Here is a 19,373-nt window from a genome sequence, read left to right on the forward strand (position 1 = left end):
TTCAGGTCTTAAAATTTTTCTGTGACATTGAGGCTTTGAACTTCAACACCTACACTTTAACAGATATTATCTAAAGTAACAGTCTGATGTGCCAGGAAATGTTCACAGTTCCACCTCTAATCAGGACATTTCACTGGTCTGCTTAAAATAATATAGGATCAGCTCTCAAGACAACTCTGTTGTTGTACTAGTGTTGCACTATTTAGTTTTAAGCTTCCTTCTTACCAAATGTAACTTTGAATCTTAATTTTATTTATTCTCCCAGAAGTCTTAACCTCTCTCCTTTCCCAGCCTTCTGTTACTTCTGATGTCTAGCATGTGATTCTGTCTAATAACGCTGTTCTGATTTTATTTCAGAGGCTGTGAGTTACAGCAGGTGACCAGCTGACAGCTCACACTTGTGCCACAGAGAAGCTCTGTGATAACAAGCAGAAAGTCATCAGCTGCTGGAGAACACCGTGGACATGGAGGACACCCAATAGCTTCTTTATGATTTTAAATATTGATCAGAGTTACTAATACCTGTGTGTTGTTACAGAATGTCCCATGATAGTGGAGAAACTGTTGGGCACCCGCTGTATAACCTCTGTGGACAGGCTCAAGGATCTGCTTCCCAGCTTAGCAGTCTGAATGGAAGTAGGAGATCTGCAGCGTTGCTGGAAGTCAGAGGGAACTTAAGCAATATGCAGTATTTGTCTGTGGCGCTGGACCCCGGTACCCCGGTGAATAATGGATCTGGGATTCTCCACAACCCTGAAGAAGGCACAAAGGCTGCAGCCTTGACAGAAAGTGAAGCCCACAGGACCTGTACAACAAAGTGTTTCCATAGCCATTACTTGACTAAAACTAGTACACAGGGAGATGTCTACAACTTCCTGGAGAGGCCCAGTGGATGGAAGTGTTTTATCTATCACTTTACTGTGTAAGTACCTACATTTTCACACAATTTCTGATGTAAGAAAAATCTGAAACTGTCCACTTAGCCAGAAATCAGGACTTGAGCTCCTGGTCTGAAAACCTGTTGCTTGAGTAGTCACCCTGAAAGCAATGGAAAAACCAGTTTCTTAGAGGATCAGCTGGTATATCCATTAACATTTCCAGAGGAAAGCTTTTTATTCTTCACATGATATTTGTCTTCAAGGATGTATACTGTATATTTGATGTTTCTGAGGGGAAGTCCTACATGTTCATGGCAGTTTTTATTGCTGCTTTAGCTGTTTTACATTGTTCTAACTTCAGACACTGCAGTTTTTAGCATGAGATGTGGAAGGTTCAGCTGTGGTCAGATGAGCCACATTTTTATAAGTCCATTTTGCTCATGCTAAAGTGCCAAAACAATTAATTTGTTGGACAGACATTGAATCATAAAGTTACTAATTTGAATTAATTTACAGTCATGAACACATAATGTGTACAAATTTACCAAAATGTTTTTTATTATACCATGCATATAGTACATGCAAGCAGGAAATTAAGGCTTCCATTTATTCTTCTAGAACAGTGGCTGACATACTAATACAGCTGCTATTCTTCTCTTTGAGCTGCTTATGATATCTGTCAAGTTTAGCAAAAGCTCAATTACTATTTTGAATTCTGCTTAACAGAATGGTAATTTGTCATTTTAGCTGTGGAAAGGGTCTAATTGTACTCTTACTGAGGCAAGAGGAAGTTTTATTTGCTATAATTAATGCAAACTGAGCCAAAAGTCCTTGCTTTTATTATAAAATTAGCATATGTCCTACATAAATGCAGAGTGTTGAAATATTTCTGTTTGTCTCACATGAACTTTTCTGTGGCCTGACTGCATTTAGGAAAAAACATTATCAGTTACTGCAGTCAGGAACTGCCTAGAGAAATATATGGTAATATAAGAATGAATCATAATACTTCTATTTGGCATAAAATAGATGGTCTTATTAATACTTGCTTCCTTTCAGCCCTCAAAATCATAGATGGATTTTTTTAAAAGGATTTTTTTATTAATGAAATTTTACTAAATAAAAAGATAGGGTGTCTTTCAAGGACTGTGCTTGTAGTATATAGTAATTCCTAAGGCTTAAACAGATGTAATTTGTGTAGATGTAAATATGTGAATAGTCATGATTTAAGCCTGTTTGAGGTTAAGAGTTATTAATCTTGCTAAAATGCATTTGTTTCATCATCTGTGTTGCTTTTATCTCAGGCTAAGGTTGACCTTTTATATGTGCTTATATTCTGCAATGGGCATTCAAATAAAAAAATTAAAATCTATACACACAGCCCCCCACATCGCCATACTAGAGCACTGGAGAAAATGTTGATATTACTAACAGAAAACTTTTTTTTTTTTTAAAACAGTACAAGGACTCCTAACTTAAAGAATATTTAAATTGACCTTTTCTAAAAGCGTTTTTTTTGAGATTGCTTGAAAGGAAACTTTTTAAACCTAGTTTTTTGTCAGCATTTTGTCTTAAGTATATTTGTCCTAATAATTATCCCAATAACTACCTGGTGTATTCATTTATATAACAAGTCTCTGTTTTGGAAAGGACATACCATACAACATTAAATATCATTAAACTTAAATATCGTTAAAGCAATAAAGTGCTAATCTAAAATACAGTTAATTTTAACATGAGAACAACCTGTAATTTATTTGAAAAGTTTCCCATGTTATAGCTGTGGTTTTGGGGCAATTTACGTAGAGTTGATATGATGATGATGACTAATGTCGTAAAAAAGTCCAGTCCTCCAAGTATGTAGCTGATGGTTGTGTAGCCTGGAGGAACTGAATGTGCAGTGTCCCTTCATTGTCCTTTTGTCCTTCATATGCTGCAAAGGCCACATAACTCATGTACAAACTTGTGGGAAGTTTCTATCCAAGAGGGACTTGAGTCTCTTCTGATCTGGAGCCAGTTCTGCTAGGAAGAACCTAACTTTCCAGAAACAGGCAAGGCGAGGGAACAGCAAGTGCTTCAGGAAGTGACTTTCCTCTTGCATTCTGAAATTGACAAAATAATCTCATCTCCCATGGCATTTGTAGTGTACCTGATATTTCAAGTTTCTTTTAAGGGAGAAAACTTAGGTTTCTTAAGGAACTTTATAACGTGTTAGAAAAGGGAATTATTTTTGCCTAATTAAATCTGGAATTTGTGTTATTTTAGTGGAGTTATTCTAGGCTAAAATTATGGTTTCAAATGTTTGAAGGGGTGAGTAGGCTTGCTTGAGAATTCCTCTCCTAGTCCTAAAAACCTTCTCACTTAGGTAATTTTCAGCTTCACTGGAAGTACTGTAAAATATTTAACTCCTGAAATCACCAAGAACAGAGTAGAGGATCTTACTGACAACTTAAAAACAAGTGAGGGCTTGAGAAACAGCTGTGCTGTTCAATTGCTAATGTATTGCTAATACATTAATCCTAACCAACCAATTCTTGTGACTATTTAAGACTCTTAATGTATTGGATATCCATATATGTTAGAGTCCAGCTGCTTGCCATATGATTCTCAGTCCAGAAGAAGCGTGTCCCTGGCTTGCATATGATCTCTAAACACAGCTATACACTTGCTTAAATCACATCCAAATGTCAAGATATTATGGTATAACTCTCATATTTTCTCTTTTGAAAGAAAAGTACAATATGTATTGGTGATCAGTTATGTATGGTAATGAAGTTACTTGGCAAATCCACACATTTAAATCATTTAATCCTAAGTGGAGTCTTATTTATGTGATGAATTTACGTTTCTGAAACATAAATACATTTAATTACAATTGGAATGGTTCGATTGTAGTCTAGAATATTGTGTTCATTTGGCTAAAATACTGCGTTCACATACATGTGAACTGAATGGTGAGGGGTGAAGTCAGACAGTTTCCTGGTAATGGGATTATTGACCCCAGTTTAGACACCATGTAGCACTGATCATAAACCAAACCCAGAGTTCAGTGTAGGTGCTCAGAGTGCTCGAGTGTAATTGTGGTGGGGAATGTTACACTGACAGGTCTTGGCAGGCCACCTTGGCCATAGGCAAAGGCTGGAGAAGACGGTCCAGCTTTTCTGCCACGTTTGTAGAGGCAAAGAACCAGAAGTAGGAAGGTGCAACTCAAGCCTATTGAAAGAGGAGCACTGTATGCGCACCCGCATGAACACTCACGCTGAAGTGGTGACTTAATAGAACAGTATGGTTTCACTTCTGCTTGGGTGGAAGAGGTAACTGGTTGCTGTCATAGTTATTTTGTTCTGTGGGTGATAGAGGCCACCTTGTGTCAGCCTAAGGCTATGGCTACATCACAGTGCAGCCCTGTGCTGCACAGCTGTACTGGCTCAGGTTCCAGGAAAAAAAGCAACTGAGTTTGCATAGATTTGCACTGAGGCTAAGTGGCCGTCTACCTCAGCAAACAAGGTGGATTCATAGGTACCTTTCCCCCTCAGATATGCCCTGTTGTTTTTACTCCTTCAGTCCACCTTCCTTGTCCTGTCTTTTCCATTTCTCTGGAATATTCAGTGACTTCTAATGTTTCTGAATTTTTCAGTGAAAAGCCAATAGCTTGGAGGGAACCTGAGTGGTTAGCACTGGGACAAGGTGAGGAAGCAGAACAAATGGCTACATTGAGTCTGGAGAAATAGGGACTGAGGAGGATGTGGGACCAGGAGACAGAAGGCTAGATTGGATTGTCATAGAAACTGAGACTGGTGCCAATGATGCTGAAACTAGAGGCAAAACAATACAAGACCAGACTAGCTCAAGAACAAAGAGAAGGACACTTAAGCAGGAATAACAAAGAAAAAGGGACTAGCAGCTTTTTGGGATCAGAAGGCTGGAAATAGGCACAAAAAACTGGAATTGTGGGACACAGCTGAGAATGGTCAAGAAGCTCAGAGAGCCACTGGGAGGAAGAAGGGATAGGAGATGACAGCTGGAAGCTAGGGGAAAGAGGGAGCATGGAATTCATGACGGGAGAAGGAACCTTTCACCCGTAGGCAACTGGTTTGAATCTCATCCAAGTCAATAGTGAAGAAGTGGTAATGACTGTGGGGAGATACAAAAGGAGCTGTTGGTCTCAGTCCAGTTCTTAGCGAACGGATGTCGGCATCACCGCTGGAGTTAGCACAGCTGGAAGGCTTGCTGGCAGTCAGCAGAGAAACCGCAGGCTGGTTGAAAAGGGAGGCAAGTCTAAGGCAAGAGGGAGGCCCGTGAGAGGGACTCTTAGATTGTATTCTCAGGCCTGCCACTTTCTTGTCGTGTAACACTGTGAAAGTTTAAGTGAGAACCTGCAGCTGTTCCAGGTTACTTTGTGCTGGTTTGGCCACTTGTTAAATGATTGTTAGACCTCGCTCTCATTTAAAAGTTAGACTAGTCTTCATATCCCATAACTTCCCATGGGATGGGGTGAGGTGATCTAGCAGCCCATTTCTTACAAACCACCTCCAGTTCTGCTGCCCTCATCCACCTTAGCCGTTCAGCTTGGCCCTGTCAGCTCTAGTTGTCCTTGGATAGCCAGTTTAATTTATTATGCCAGCAGAAACCTAGCCCAGCAGGAAAAAGTGGATGGTCTTCTGTCAGGTTAGTAATACGTGTTCAGCATCTTGAAGTACTGTCCACTATTGTTCTCTTAGTGCTCTTAGTGGATCATAATTACCTGTTAAATTTCATACAAATTTGTACACAACAATTGCAAAGTAACACTGCAAAGCATCTGGCAAGTACTGCAGACCACCTGGTTTGACTGAAAAACATTTCACAAATGCAGTTTGCTTAGCAACAAAGTCTGGTCTCCAGGCTCCCTTATGATTTATGGGGAAACAACTTATACAAACGTTGACTCAGAGAGAATAATGGCTGTTGCTCTGTATCATTCCTAGGGGATGCTATCTGTCTCTCTGACTGTATAGGAAAGATAAGGAGAATGTCCTCCCTAGAGTATGGTTTCACAAGAGCTGGCGTAATGGTTTACCAATACCAAAAGGGCAAGGTACCCTCTCTCATCTTCCCTTCTCCTCTCTTGGCCACACATTTCTCCTGCATAATGTGTGCTGCTTCTGGCACTCACTGTTGCCATCCTAAGCTAAGTCAACTCACTGTAATGGCAGAAATCTAGCCCAGCAAGAAAGTGAGTAGCTTTTGATACCTTAAGGAGTTACAGCCTGTCAGCAAATGGTCTGATGGTGCTGGAACCAGTGCTAACAACTTGTCCAAAACTGGAATGGGATGAGGGAGAACTCTCCTTTTTGCCACCAGAGAACTGCAGTGTTTCATATTCTACTTTGTTATCCCTCTCCTCCTTCGGACTGACTCCCACAGCCTCTTCATAGGGAGGTGCACATGCATACACACATACATGTTCCTGGCAGCTTGTTGAAAATAACTCATCTCAGGAATTACAGTTGAGTAGTTTAAAAGTGCATGATTCTTACAAAAATGGGAACAATATCAATAATGTCGCTAACTTAAAACTTTGGGAGCGAAGCACAGAAGATCAAGAACATATTTGTCAGATGGGATTGGCCAGCTAAGTGTTTTTTCCTTTAGAAAAGATGCTATGTACTGAAGTCTGTGTCACCATGAGTAATATAAGAATAAGAGAGTTCAGATTATTGGGACAAATTAAGAATTGCAATTTTTCTTACTGTTGTTTTTCTTCAAACTGCTTTCTCGTTTTTTGTTTGTTTGTTTGTTTCCCTCAACTTCATGTAAGAAATACTGTAGCCATGTTCTGTTAATGTAATTGAAGAAGTTAAGAGCCACCATTCTGGCTGATACTTCATTTTTGTTTGGCATACAACTGCTGCTGATCTAAAGAGCATTAGAAGGCAAAAATATAAGGGTTTAGTAGTTACTTTTAATGACTGTGGGACACTTGCCTGCGTATCTTTTCGTTCGAGTGTACCAGCTCTCAGTTAGTGAAACTAAATATATATAGCAAGTAAGTTAGCACAGTGTTCTCCTGTTTTTATCTGTAAATGGAGCTTATAGCCCGTTATTTATAATTGTTTATCTCAAAGGGACTGTCAAATTCCCATTTCTGCCCTTTCCACAATTATTTCTAGAATGAAAGCAGATACTCTGCTTTTTCCAATGATGTGATTGTAATATGACCAACGTGAGCAACAACTGAAGTTCAGAGTAATTATAAGCATATGACTGCTTTCGAGATTCTGGTTTTGACCTTGATGTCACAGCTTAGGTCTGGACATGATGTGTTTTTACAAGTGTAAGTTAAGGCTTTAATAATAATAATAATAATAATAACAATAACAACAACAACAACAAAACAACAATAATAATAATAATAATAACAATAATAATAACAATGTATAATTATATATTATATTAATCACAATTAAGTATACTATTATAATATATAATTAATATATTATATAAGTATAATAATTATTTATTATTTTTATTGCTATTATTGTTGTTATTATTGTTATTATTGTTATTACTACTACTACTACTACTACTGGGTTCAGGGTGTTTCTTGCCAGCATAACTTATTTGGACATTTTATACAGAAACTGAACTGACAAATTTTCCAGTTTAGAATTACATTAGCTACTTTTCATTTATATACTAGCTACAGAGAGGTACTAATCTGATGTCTTGTCTATGATGATAAACTTCAGGTACCAAAAGATGAGCAGGATTAAAGGAAAGAAACTCAAGTACTATTAATTTTATTACAGTGGAATGTTCCTCTTACTGCTTTAGGGTTGCATGTTCCACTGGATGATATGGTAGAATGGCTTAAGTTGCTGCTAATGGAGGTGCACAAATATTAAACAGAATTGTCTTTAGGATTCTGTAAAGTTCCAAGATTCAGCTGTTCTAAAAATACATGGGGACAGTTATTAATTTTTAACCTCTTTTCCTAAGGAAATGAGGTTTATGCAACCACACTGTCTGAGCGCGTCTGTCTGAAAGTGCCTTACCAAAAACATGAGCCAGTTGGCAAGTTTCAAGTAATATTGACAGAGGATGAGATGTCAGAGATATTAAGTTTCTTTATGTTTTGTTAAAACAAGCATTTGGATAGAGGAGAGATAAATTAATAGTCCCAAAGATGAAAACACTTCACTTTGAGCCCAATTAGATTGTTCGGCTTCAAAGAGTCTTTTCAGGACAGAGATGTTACGAAAGTTCCTAAGGAAGAACTTTGATCTGGGTGTACTTCACTTTAGGCACAGAATAACCTAACCACAGGGCACAAAGCCATAGACTATGTAAGTTTTATTTTCATTTTTTGAAATTATTGATGACTTTTTCCACCATTTATGTATGAAATTCAATCCATCTTATTCTAGAAGCTCAATTTTGTAATAGACTGTGTAATGACTATGTATTAATGTCCCCACAGGCTAATGCTGTTTCTATAGTGAAACCATTTGTTTCTATAGTGAAAACAAATACTGTAATGTGGCATTGATATGGTGCTATTGATGGAATTTGGTTATGCTTTTGTGGAAAAACCCTCTGTTCTTACAGAAACCAGCAAAATAAAAAAATATTCCTTGATGTTAACATTACAATCGCTCATTAACTTGTGGACTCCACACGGTATCAAATTCAAGAAGAAAAGTGTTTCAGATGTCTTCATGATAATCAAGCTAGCATTGACATTTTACTGGATGTATTTGAAAAGCATCATTATATGCATTTATTCTTTCCCTTTTTTGATGGTGAACTTAAGAAACATTAATTAATGTGAGTACTAAAAGAAGCTAGTGTTACATTGTGAGTGGTTGTAGTAATCTGTCCCTGTGGAGGTGTGTTGTGTCATAGGTCACATGCTGAAACCTACTGATTTTTTTGTCTCACAGTCAAGGTTGACGGTAAATTAATCAGAATCACAAACGCTGATCACGAAGTCATGATGATGAACTGTTTCTGTCAATGTTTAAAGAATTGATTGGGTCTCTTCTAAAAAGTCTTAGTGATACAGAATCAAAATGGAATCTTGATTCCTGTGCCCAGAGCAGGAGAGGACATCCAGACGTTCTAGACATTCTGGTGAGAAGACCTATGAAGATAAGAGCAAAAATGACAAGCATAGCAGCACAGATGTTAGTGGAAGATACGGGCACTCAGTTGAATCGGGGAGCTTAAATCCTAGGAATGTCAGGGCACTGAAAAAAAAGGTCTCTGTAAGATCAGTGCTAGTGGCAGTTGTAATGGATGCATGAATGTAATTTATCAGTTCTGGACTACTGCCAGCTGAACTCAGGGAAAAGGCAAAATCCAAACCTTAGTGCTCTTTAAAGTGCAGCAAATATGCTAGGCTGTTAAATGCTTTGAAAATTGAAGTGCTCATTAGTAATAGGAGCTGTGGTTGTTTTAAAAATAACATATTTTTGGGCAGTTGATTCAGAAAGTTGAAGTGGGAGATCTTTTTGTATGATCTGTAGCTCATGCTGTGATTTGAACAGCCTTTGTATCGGCTACTGATTCAGACTGGTTTGTGATAATTTATACATATACAGGTGAACGGTCTCAAGAAAAGCACGGCATAGTAGGGTGTATTTATAAATTACTTTTTAAACTTTCTAGGTGTTGTAGAACTATTAGCTAGTTACTTCTCATTGGAGCCAGCTGGACAACTTCATGTTACATGCAATGGGACTATCAGACATTTCTGGATGCAATGTAGAATGAGCTGAAGAAAAAACTGAAAACAGACATTCTCAGTATAACCATGCTATGGATGGGATTTTGCTTTGGTTGAGGGCATCAAATCCCTGAAAATACTGTGTTCTGAGGCAAAACAGAAAGTCAGATATGCCCAAACTGCCTGCCAGCCAGCCTGAGTAGAGTGCAAAGCTAGGCAAGCTTCCATTAAAACCTGTCTGGTCTCCTCCAGTTCTGCTGAAACCAACACATTCCCAGACTACTTTCTAATTTTAACATATTGGTATTTTCAGCAGAAAAAATTGTTCCTTTACCAAAATTTCCAACCAACTCTAATTTCTGTATGATCACATATGTATAAGTGTAAGACCTTTCGACAAAACACCAAGCCTCAGGAGCCTGGAAACAGATCTATGAGAGAACTGAGGGACATCAAAACTTGCCTACAAAAAGCACATGGACAACCTTCTCTTTACAACTTAGTCAGACACTCCTTTGGATAACAAAAATATGTAAGCACCAGGAATGAGGTTTTATTCAGATTAGCAGGAATGTTTTCTAGAAGCACATGGCTATTCAACCTAAGACAGTATAGTTCCATTTAGAAGAAAGGTAAGTGCTCAGTGCACTCAGGAATGAGAATATCTTTCACTTTTATGGCATGAAAAAATGGAAATGCTGTCCTTAATTTTCCTGCCACAAAATAACCACTTAAAATAAAAAGCAGTCCAGGCCTCTGGAACCCCTCAAAAAACTTTCTGTTGGCTAAACTAATTTATTCTCCCTAACAACAGGCTGTCTTAAAGCTACTGGTCTCTGCTGGACAACTCTGTAGTCTATCATCAAGAAAAAAAGCTGAAGCACCAATGGCTGTAGTTGCACATAGATTTACTTGGACATACTAGTCTCAGACAAATCTTCCTGTCATTTAGCTCTAGCTGAAGCAACTGGATTTCTTCTGCCCTAGTGTGTTAGTAGAACAGAACATTTTGGCTTCACATCTTGCTGGAGCAAACAGTAGATAGGTTAAAGTTATCCAAGAAATTAAAAATAAATAGATTTTGGATATAAATCAAATGGGAGACTTATATAAGCCATTTGCAATTATCCAGCTGAAGGGCTTTCATATAGTGAAGTAAACCACAGCAGCTCAGTTTTGAGGAAGGAGCACAGCAGGGGAAGGACATGTCTGGTTGAGTTAAAAACATGAGTGACCCATGATCAAGGCATATAAATACTATTGAGCATAGGTTTCAATAGCTTTTCTATAACAATTTTGGTTGATTTTTCTTTCACAGTGGAGTTCACATTTTTCTAAAAATGTTTTCTTCTCTAAACACAACTTTTCAGAGTCAATTAAGTTTGGCAAGCCCAAAAGGGCACAAAGCTACTATTTTGTATTTGGTTGCCAAGGAGTATATCTCTGTCTACCAAGTTTGTCCCCTCCTCACCCATCCCATTTTTGTTGTTCAAGAGATAACATTCCCACAAGCATCTCATCTATCAACACTTCACGTACACTTATTTGCAGTAGATAAACACAAAAAGAAACGAGCACAGATAGTCTTGGGTGGAAATGGCATTAATTGATGCAAAACTTAAAATGAGGAATGATTAATACTTCTCCTTTAAGAGCTTTCATTAAGCTTGTCTTCCATGGAAAATGAGATTGTTATAGCATGACCTTGAAAGAGTTCACCCTTGATAAAGTACTTGACATTATTTTGCTCTCAGTGTTGTAGTTTACCTTCTAGTTCCAAGTGTTTGCAGGCTGCAGTAGAGCATGCTCATGGCCAGTTAATCTATTAAACAGAATTTGTCCCTGGTTACAATAACAACAGGAACATGTTTACAGTTACACGGGCTACTCTCCAAAATGAAGCCATGTTTAGGAAGATCAGGACACAGAGGCACACATTTTCAACCTTTAATCCCAATTGATCAACTGTCCAATGCACCAGTAATGCCTACTTAAATCAGTTAAAGCATGAAAGAGGTTTAAGGACGATGGTTTAAAAACATTGGTGAAAAAGCAGTTGTATTGTTTTGTATGCATGAGGCTTAAGGAATTTAGGAGAAATCAAGAAATACTAAAATTTAGTGTACATTAGCAAGACCTCTCTTGGGAAAGCATGGCATTTCAGTATTCTGTTGGTATGAACTGTGTTAAGTGAGAATCGAAAACCAAATGAGAAATTCTCAGATAATCCTCTTTCCTCTGATAGGTAAAACTTTTTTAATTTATAAAGAGAGAGCAAGGAAAAGTCTGGACATAGGTGATTTGGGCTAAGTTTCTGTCTTCAGAAAAGTATAAAATTGAAGGAAAAGGAAGCCAGCTGTTTTGAGAGGAGATGCTTATTTTTTTTAGAAGATACATGGTAGAATATGAAAACAGTATTTGCTGAAGTAATAGCCCAAATATGGCTTGATATCATCAGGAATCACAAAGACTCAAAGAGGACTACAAAGTACCAGAAAACAGCACCCCAGTTCTTTTAGGATAGGAAAGAGTAGACCAACCGTACTAGTCAGTAATTATTTATGTCTCCTCCTTATCAGCTCCTTCCCTTTAGGAGCTGAACAGCCACCAACAAGCGAGACTGTTCTGTGTTGATGTAAATAACTACTTGCAAGTAAGTCAATAATCGCAACCTCTTTTCACCCCTTTGCACCACAGAGAACTGCCCTTCGCAGGAGAGGGTGTGGATAACAGGGAACGTGCGAAAGCCAACCTGGCAGCTGGAGGGGAAAGGGAAATTGCCACATGACAGGCTTTAAATACTTTCACCCCAAACCAACAATATTAATCTCACACCCATACACTTCCCTGACCTGTAAGTATCCCAGAAAGCCAATCAGAAATATTTAGGGAGACCTAGGATCTGGTTGTCACTGGTTGACAAGTTAACGCTGGTAAACTTTGCCATTGCCTTTTGAGGAACAGCTTGCTTCTCAAACCAAAACATGAAGTGAGACTGAAAGACAAACCTGTTGTATTTTGTGGTGAGTCTTGATAAAGATTTGTATGTGGTACTACATATCCAACTATTGTTCTGCTCTTCATAGGGAATCCGGCATTCACCCGAGGTGTTTTTCTCCAGTATGTTTAGAAAGGTCATTGGTTAGAGCTATGTTTAGCATCCCAGAGGCTGTTAGGAGCAATCCACAAGGAGGTTTCCTGGTTGCCTAAGAGGCAACAGAGCTGTAGCTTGGTGGATTCTGCAGATCAGTTGGTAAACAATTAAGCCATTTGTTTTTAAGTTTATATTGGTCAAAACTAAAACTGTGTTCTGGTGCATGGCTCAGTGACAAGAGATAGTAACCTTAAAAAAATATGAAGGCAGTATGTGCTGCTGACTGTGGGTTTAAAGATACCGAAAGGAGAAGGAAATGCTGTTCCACTGTATTAGAGAAAAAGGCACAGAAGGATTGTTACTATGGGAGTGGATGGGAGGATAATGGGGTGCAGGAAGGACTTGACCTTTGTTTCCGCTTCTTGTCTCCAACACTTTTGCCACAACACAGGTATCACTTACTCACCCAGCTCAACCTCTTTCCAACAGCCTGGGGTGTGCACTGAGAGTATAAACAGCTCCACTGCTATGGCAGGGGCATTGCCAGCAATGGCTAAAACCTGTCTCTGGGGCTACCATGCAAACAATGGGTCCTGAATGGCACCTCAAGGGTCTCAGCTCCAGCCCTGTCCTGCCTCCCCCTCACATATCCAGTGAGAGGGGAGAGCAGTCCCAGCTGCTTCACCCTGAGGTTGTGTCCACCTCATTTCACTGTGTTAAGTGAAGGGGAAATTATATACTGTAAGATGACTGCCTGGAACAGTACCATTTTGTTTTTTGTATATGGTTTTATATCTACCTTAAAATGCTCCTGTTACTTTTGCCATTTTCAGTCTATGTGACTCTGGCTGATAATACTATCCTTTATCTGTTTTAAGTTCAATTTCTAAACACTTTGTATGCTCCGTGTACAAAGGACTGTGGAACACAGCTGCAAAAATGGCACTGTTGCTGAAGCTATGAATTTCCATATAGTTAGGGATTATTTTTCAGGTTTGCATCCCGCTTTTCTTCTTTTCTCAAGCTAGTACCACTGAGCTCATGTGTGTTGTCCTGCTGTTGTCTGAGTGGTGGCTCAGAATCCCACTTTGCTCTGCACAGAGCAAGGAGGAGGCTTGTATTCCACATTGGTACATAGTTTTGTGGGCTCCCTTCGCCTTCACTGTTGCTCTGTTCTGCCAGCTTTCCCTGCAACCTAGTGTGTAACTGTCTCCTCTGCATGGCTCTGTGGGACAGCACAGTAAATACAGAATGCAAGAAATGCGCTGGTCAGGCAGTGTTAGGGAAAGTACAGAGCAGGATGCAGCTGCAGGCAGGGAGCAGCAGGAGATGTCAGGAGAGATGCTAGGTGTAAAGAGAAACCTGAAAGCAGAAATGCTGCTGTGTTTGACATCTGACAAGATTACACAGCTATTGGACTGCAAGTTTCCTGAGCTGCTCCCTGAGGACATGTTCCTCCAGGACATGGCAGCATACAGACAGTCACTTTGAACTAGATAGATCAGATACTGCTACCACAGCAGACCAGAAAGCACACCTAGCATTTTTGGCAGCTAACCTGTGCTGAGATCCTCTGCCATCAGCAGTTCCCAGGCTGACCAGTTCAAAACTAGCTCAGCTGTACCTGTTTCAGCTCCAGTAATGTTTGTGTAGACATGCTCTGAGGTGAATTTGGGAAGTAATCACACATATTGACAGGGCACTGAGCATATCAAATGGCTGATCAGAGCAAATACAGGCTGTTGATGCACTCAGAGCCCTAAGAGCAACCCACTTCTTGTCAAGGTGTGTCCCTGCACTTTGCGGAGGTCTGGTTTTGGAGGGGCATTTCTAAAAAGCTCTTGGTTTAGCTTCAGGAATGTTGTCTACCACTTCCCAGGAATGTTAATCTGGTCCAGAGCCCTGCAGGTTGATGAGGTACTGAAGCTTTCCACAAAGTAACCTAGTAACCAAAATCTGCTTCCCCTGTTATTGCAGCTGCCCTTGTGCCATGACTGCAGGCCAGAAGTGGATTGCTGGTAGAAAGCAGGTGATGAGGCATTAGCAGGAAGATGTAATGCGCTGGGCTGACCATTGTGGATCATGGATCTCAGGGCAGTTAGAGCCTGTCGGTGCCCTCAGACCCCTGACACATCCTTTCCATTGTTTCAGGTTATCTGTAGGTTCAGATGGACAATGGCAATATGTAGTGTATTATTTTTTAAGGTTATATTTTCAAGCAGGAGGCTATGGAGCAGAACTAAAGTCAGGAACAAATTCTGCTGTCATGGAATCAGCACATTTTACAGCTTCTGAAATAGTCCTTGCAACATACAGGCAAAAGACATTTTAATTTTTAATTTTTTTTAACACATCAGGAAGTCAGCAGGTAATTCTCACTTTTCTCCTTTATGGCATGTAAAAATACACAGCATTGAATTTGAGTATGAATTCTCATGAGCACAAACATTGACCTTTGGATACAGAAAGCAATAAACGCCATCTGCTTCTCTTCTCAAGATGCCTTTGCTAGTAAGAAGCTTAACTTTATTTTGATATATTTGAGTGTGTTTGTGTTCATTATCCAAATAGCTTACAACTGATAACACTTTCGGTGGTTCTATTTTGGGATTCTTACTTTTATTTTAATTTGATATTCTAGATAAAAATATGAATCTGTTTTACATCTTTCTCAGTGTACTGATGCCTAGACTCAGTATTATATTAACAGTACAGTTATTTAAATTTAATTACATATATTTTTAACTCTCACGGTTTTAACTCTAAAAATTCAAAAATAAGAAAATAGATGAAGAACACTCCAAGTGTTGTTAAATGTTTATGATTTTTAGTCTCAATAAAAAATTCAGGATTTTGAAATCTGTTATTATTGGCAATATTTAATTTAGTAATTTATCCTATAATCTTAATTTTTAGGAGTGATGACCATTTATGGTTATAATAGAAATTAAAAAGTGAGCTGCAGGTATTACCTGCAAAACAGTTTCCTGCTGTCGCCTGTTTGGCATCTAAAATGGTGTCCAGAATTCACTGTCTTTGTAGAGAATAGCCATTTTAGCTGCAAAAACTGTGGAAGGAAATGAGATGAGAAAACACGCCATGAACAGAAGAGAAGATTTATCCTCAAAACAAGATAACAGAAGCATAAGAATTTATTAAGTGAGCAAAACTCCAGTTGACAGCTCGAGGCACTTCAGTCAAAGGTTTTATTTTGCCATGGCCATTTTACACATTAGCTTCCCTCTGTAATCCTCCATCATTGCCCTTTGCCAGCAATTACTCTCCTTTCATATGGAGGAAAATAGAGTGCCCCAGTCCTTTGACCAAGTGTGTATTACATGCTTAGAAAGCTGTAAAAAGCATCAAATAATAGTTCTGAATGGAAATTCATCGTGGTGGGAACCCTTTTCTTGTATATTAGCAGACCATCTTAAACAGATTACAAAAACTAAAACTGGCATGTCTCTTTTTTTCTTGTTGCCTTTTTTCCCATCATAATGAGATTTGAACAGTCCATAGCTGCCTTCTGCAGTCTGAGCCCCACTCTTAATTTAAGAGTCTTCTTAAGTCAGGCCTGATTTATAACATACTTGTCTGAGTGACACTCCCCAAAATGTTCTAATTTTGAATGAATAATCATATTAAAAATCATGTAGTATTGGCAAAACTGGGTCAGATAATGGGACTTGTGCTTTCTCTCACTAATACATCAGGAAGCAAAATGATCTTCAGCAGTCTCGGTGATCTGCTGGTAATATGTTCTCTCATTCAGCTCAAGAGGTAGATATGATGCAGTCACTCAGGTTTTCTGTGTGAAGGAAAACACATTCCTGGTGTGGGCTACGACCTATTTGAGAAATGCCTTATTCCAGTGGTAGCTAAAGAAGCAGTATTTTTATAAAGCTTCCATAAGATTTCTATGTTGGGCTTTTCTCTCCTGTGTGTGCATGGTAGTTCTGGGGTTTGTTGTTTTGGTTTTTTTTTTGCTATTAGAAAGGGTTGCATATACTCTTCACATTTTTTTTTTTTTTAACTACTAAGTCCTTAGGTACCAGTACATTTGGTATAATCAACAATTAAAAGAGCTGTTCAGAAAGAAAAACCTTAGACTAAACAACATTATGGTAGAATCAGAGCTGTGAATTGATTTCTAGGTTCTGGTACCTAAAAGTACAGATTTGACCAGGCAACCTAGGAAAAGGCTCCTTCTTAATCCATGAGATATTTTCAGAACTAGGAGAACGTGATCAACCGGAGATCACGCCTTCATTTATGCAGCATTTTGTTGTTACTCAGGAAAACTCAATTCAGCTTTGGTGTAATAAATAGCAGCTGGAGCCTGAAACAGCAGGTGAATATTCAGTAAGCACCGTTTCATCTCACAGAAAGGCTTCAGAACAGGACACTGGATTTAAAAACAGTTCTACAAAAGGACCTGTTTCAGTGCAATCTGAAAGCTTCACATGGAAGCAGTAACACAATGTTACAGTGCAGAAGGGGGATCAGTAGGAACAGTTAGTCTTCCCCTGCCAGGCAAGGAACGGGTCGATGCTGCCCAGGGCCTGGGGAGCATCGGGGGCTGCCCAGGGCCTGGGGGGCATGGGGGGCTGCCCAGGGCCTGGGGGGCATCGGGGGCTGCCCAGGGCCTGGGGGGCATGGGGGGCTGCCCAGGGCCTGGGGAGCATCGGGGGCTGCCCAGGGCCAGCAGCGCGGGACCTCGCACCCAGAACCTGTCACGTACCACCAGCCTGGGAGCAGGGCGGGATGGGGCGGCCAGGGCAGGCCGAGCTCCAGGCCGTGGGCCTCTCCACGGGGACTGGCACAAGCTGACATCAGGGCCCACGGGGCCTTCACAGTCATCCGGGTAATTAGTAGCAGTTTTATCGTCTATTAACGCTTCCCCTCCCCCTGAAATTGCCTAGCTGGAAAATAAATACAGTCTTCAGATCACATAAAAGGGAAAAAGAAAGACTTCCTGCTTGACATTACCAGGAGGGTTTTACATTACGATTTGGATTTGGGAAAGGAGATTATTGAAACTGGAACATATCCAGGTGCTCTGAAGCTAACTCTTCCTCTCTTGCAAAAAAAACAAATCTTGATCTTTTATGACCAAAAGTGATAAGCAGCGATTCCACATTTCAGATAAATGCATTGAGGACATGGTACTTTATACACAGAATGTCCACCCTATCTTGAGCTAGCAAAATGATGCCTTTGTTAATCACTGGAAAGGAGTGACACTCACTGGCCAGAATATATAGTGCCATAAATTAAATGATTTTAAAGGGTCCTCTGAATGGTTTTAATGTGTGTATTGGAAATGGAAAAAGAGAGAGCGAGAAAGTCTCAACATATAAATACGGGAGGGAAGCAACAATTAGCTGGAAATTACAAAACTTGCAGGCTGTGTTAGCAGCCTTCGGATACTTCTGAATCCCTTAGGAAATAAATGGCACTAATTGTCCTCCTTTATACATCCTTACACACATACATCTTGGCACTTTGCATCATATTTTTCACAGTTTTTTGTAAACCTCTTTTTGTAAACTTTTTTTTTTTTTTGAGATTTACAGATTTGGTTACTTTTTGTGAGGCCTAATAGGAGATGTGGTTGAAGATGTAGTGATATTATCTGCAGGGCATGTAAGAATATCCATTTCTTCTCTTTACTTAATTTACAGTGGAAAAGGAGAAAAGGTGTAAAGTGCACTGTCATCCTCGGTATCTTGATAGACAATATTTAGAATGTCAATTACCCATGGCTTTTTGTTTATTACTAGTGAGGGCAATAAAAGAAGACAAAGGGATTTTGAAAAGAGATAACTGAAATGTCAGGGATCTGGAAGAAATTAAAGGGCTGTACTCAGAGGAAGCTTACCATACCTTTATACATGCATTTTACCTAGAAGTAAGATCTGTAACAATGGTAGGAGTGGATCATCAGTCTCATAAAAAAGTTTAGAATCAACAGACTGACTAGTTTCAAGAAGTGCTTGGTAAATTTATACTTGAGTTGTTTGATGGGATTATTTCAGGGACTAGGAAAGTTCCTGTGTTCCCATGGCTGTTGATTGACTGGAGGATGGTCTGAGCTTCAAGAGATCCAAGTTCTGTATGCTTTTGACACTGTCCTGATGTATGGGCAAGTCTGTTTCCCTTTTTGTGTGTTTCCCTATTTACCCATCACTGATACTTCTAATTGGAAGTAAAAGCTGTCTGGACAAAGAAGCTGCCTGATGGAGCACAGCATCCAACTGAGTGGGGTCCTTGGTGCCTGTAAGTGCTTCTGTGGACTGAGATACTCCTGTTGTATTAAATGTAAGGGGAAAAGGAGAATCTTGTAACTGTGATTACCTCACTTCTGTATCCGTATTTTCTTTACATGGGAAGCAGTGCTACTGCGTTAAGGAAAGGCTAAAGATTTGCATATTCCCATGCCCAGACTCTTCTAGCGTTGGATGTTGGCAACACACTTATGCTGTAAACTTCTTATCAACTTGCTCATTTCCATTTGACAAAGGCAGGCTCGTGTTTCAGTGTCTCTTCTCAAAGCTTTGCTCTTGTTTTCTTCCTTTGGAGTATCACTCCAGAAATTCTGCCTACGGGAAGAAAGTGGGACTTTTGCCCCCTCTACTGGCTGGTTTATCTTTGGCCACTGTAGCGGCTCATTAAACCAATATATGTTTTA

General features: G+C 39.5%; 1 protein-coding gene across 1 annotated transcript in view; it reads left to right on the plus strand.

Annotated features, from left to right (window-relative positions):
• The first annotated feature begins 445 nt into the window (after positions 1-445).
• The window catches only part of LOC104358588 (potassium voltage-gated channel subfamily KQT member 1), a 503,557-nt gene continuing 484,629 nt past the window's right edge, over positions 446-19,373 (plus strand). The window contains exon 1 of the mRNA XM_032995036.2: positions 446-922. Within this exon, the coding sequence (XP_032850927.2) occupies positions 540-922 (383 nt within the window). The 5' untranslated portion in view covers positions 446-539. The remainder of the gene's footprint in view (positions 923-19,373) is intronic.

This window comes from Tyto alba, unplaced genomic scaffold (assembly GCF_018691265.1).
Source record: "Tyto alba isolate M040663 unplaced genomic scaffold, T.alba_DEE_v4.0 Super-Scaffold_21, whole genome shotgun sequence".
NCBI classification, from domain to species: domain Eukaryota; kingdom Metazoa; phylum Chordata; class Aves; order Strigiformes; family Tytonidae; genus Tyto; species Tyto alba.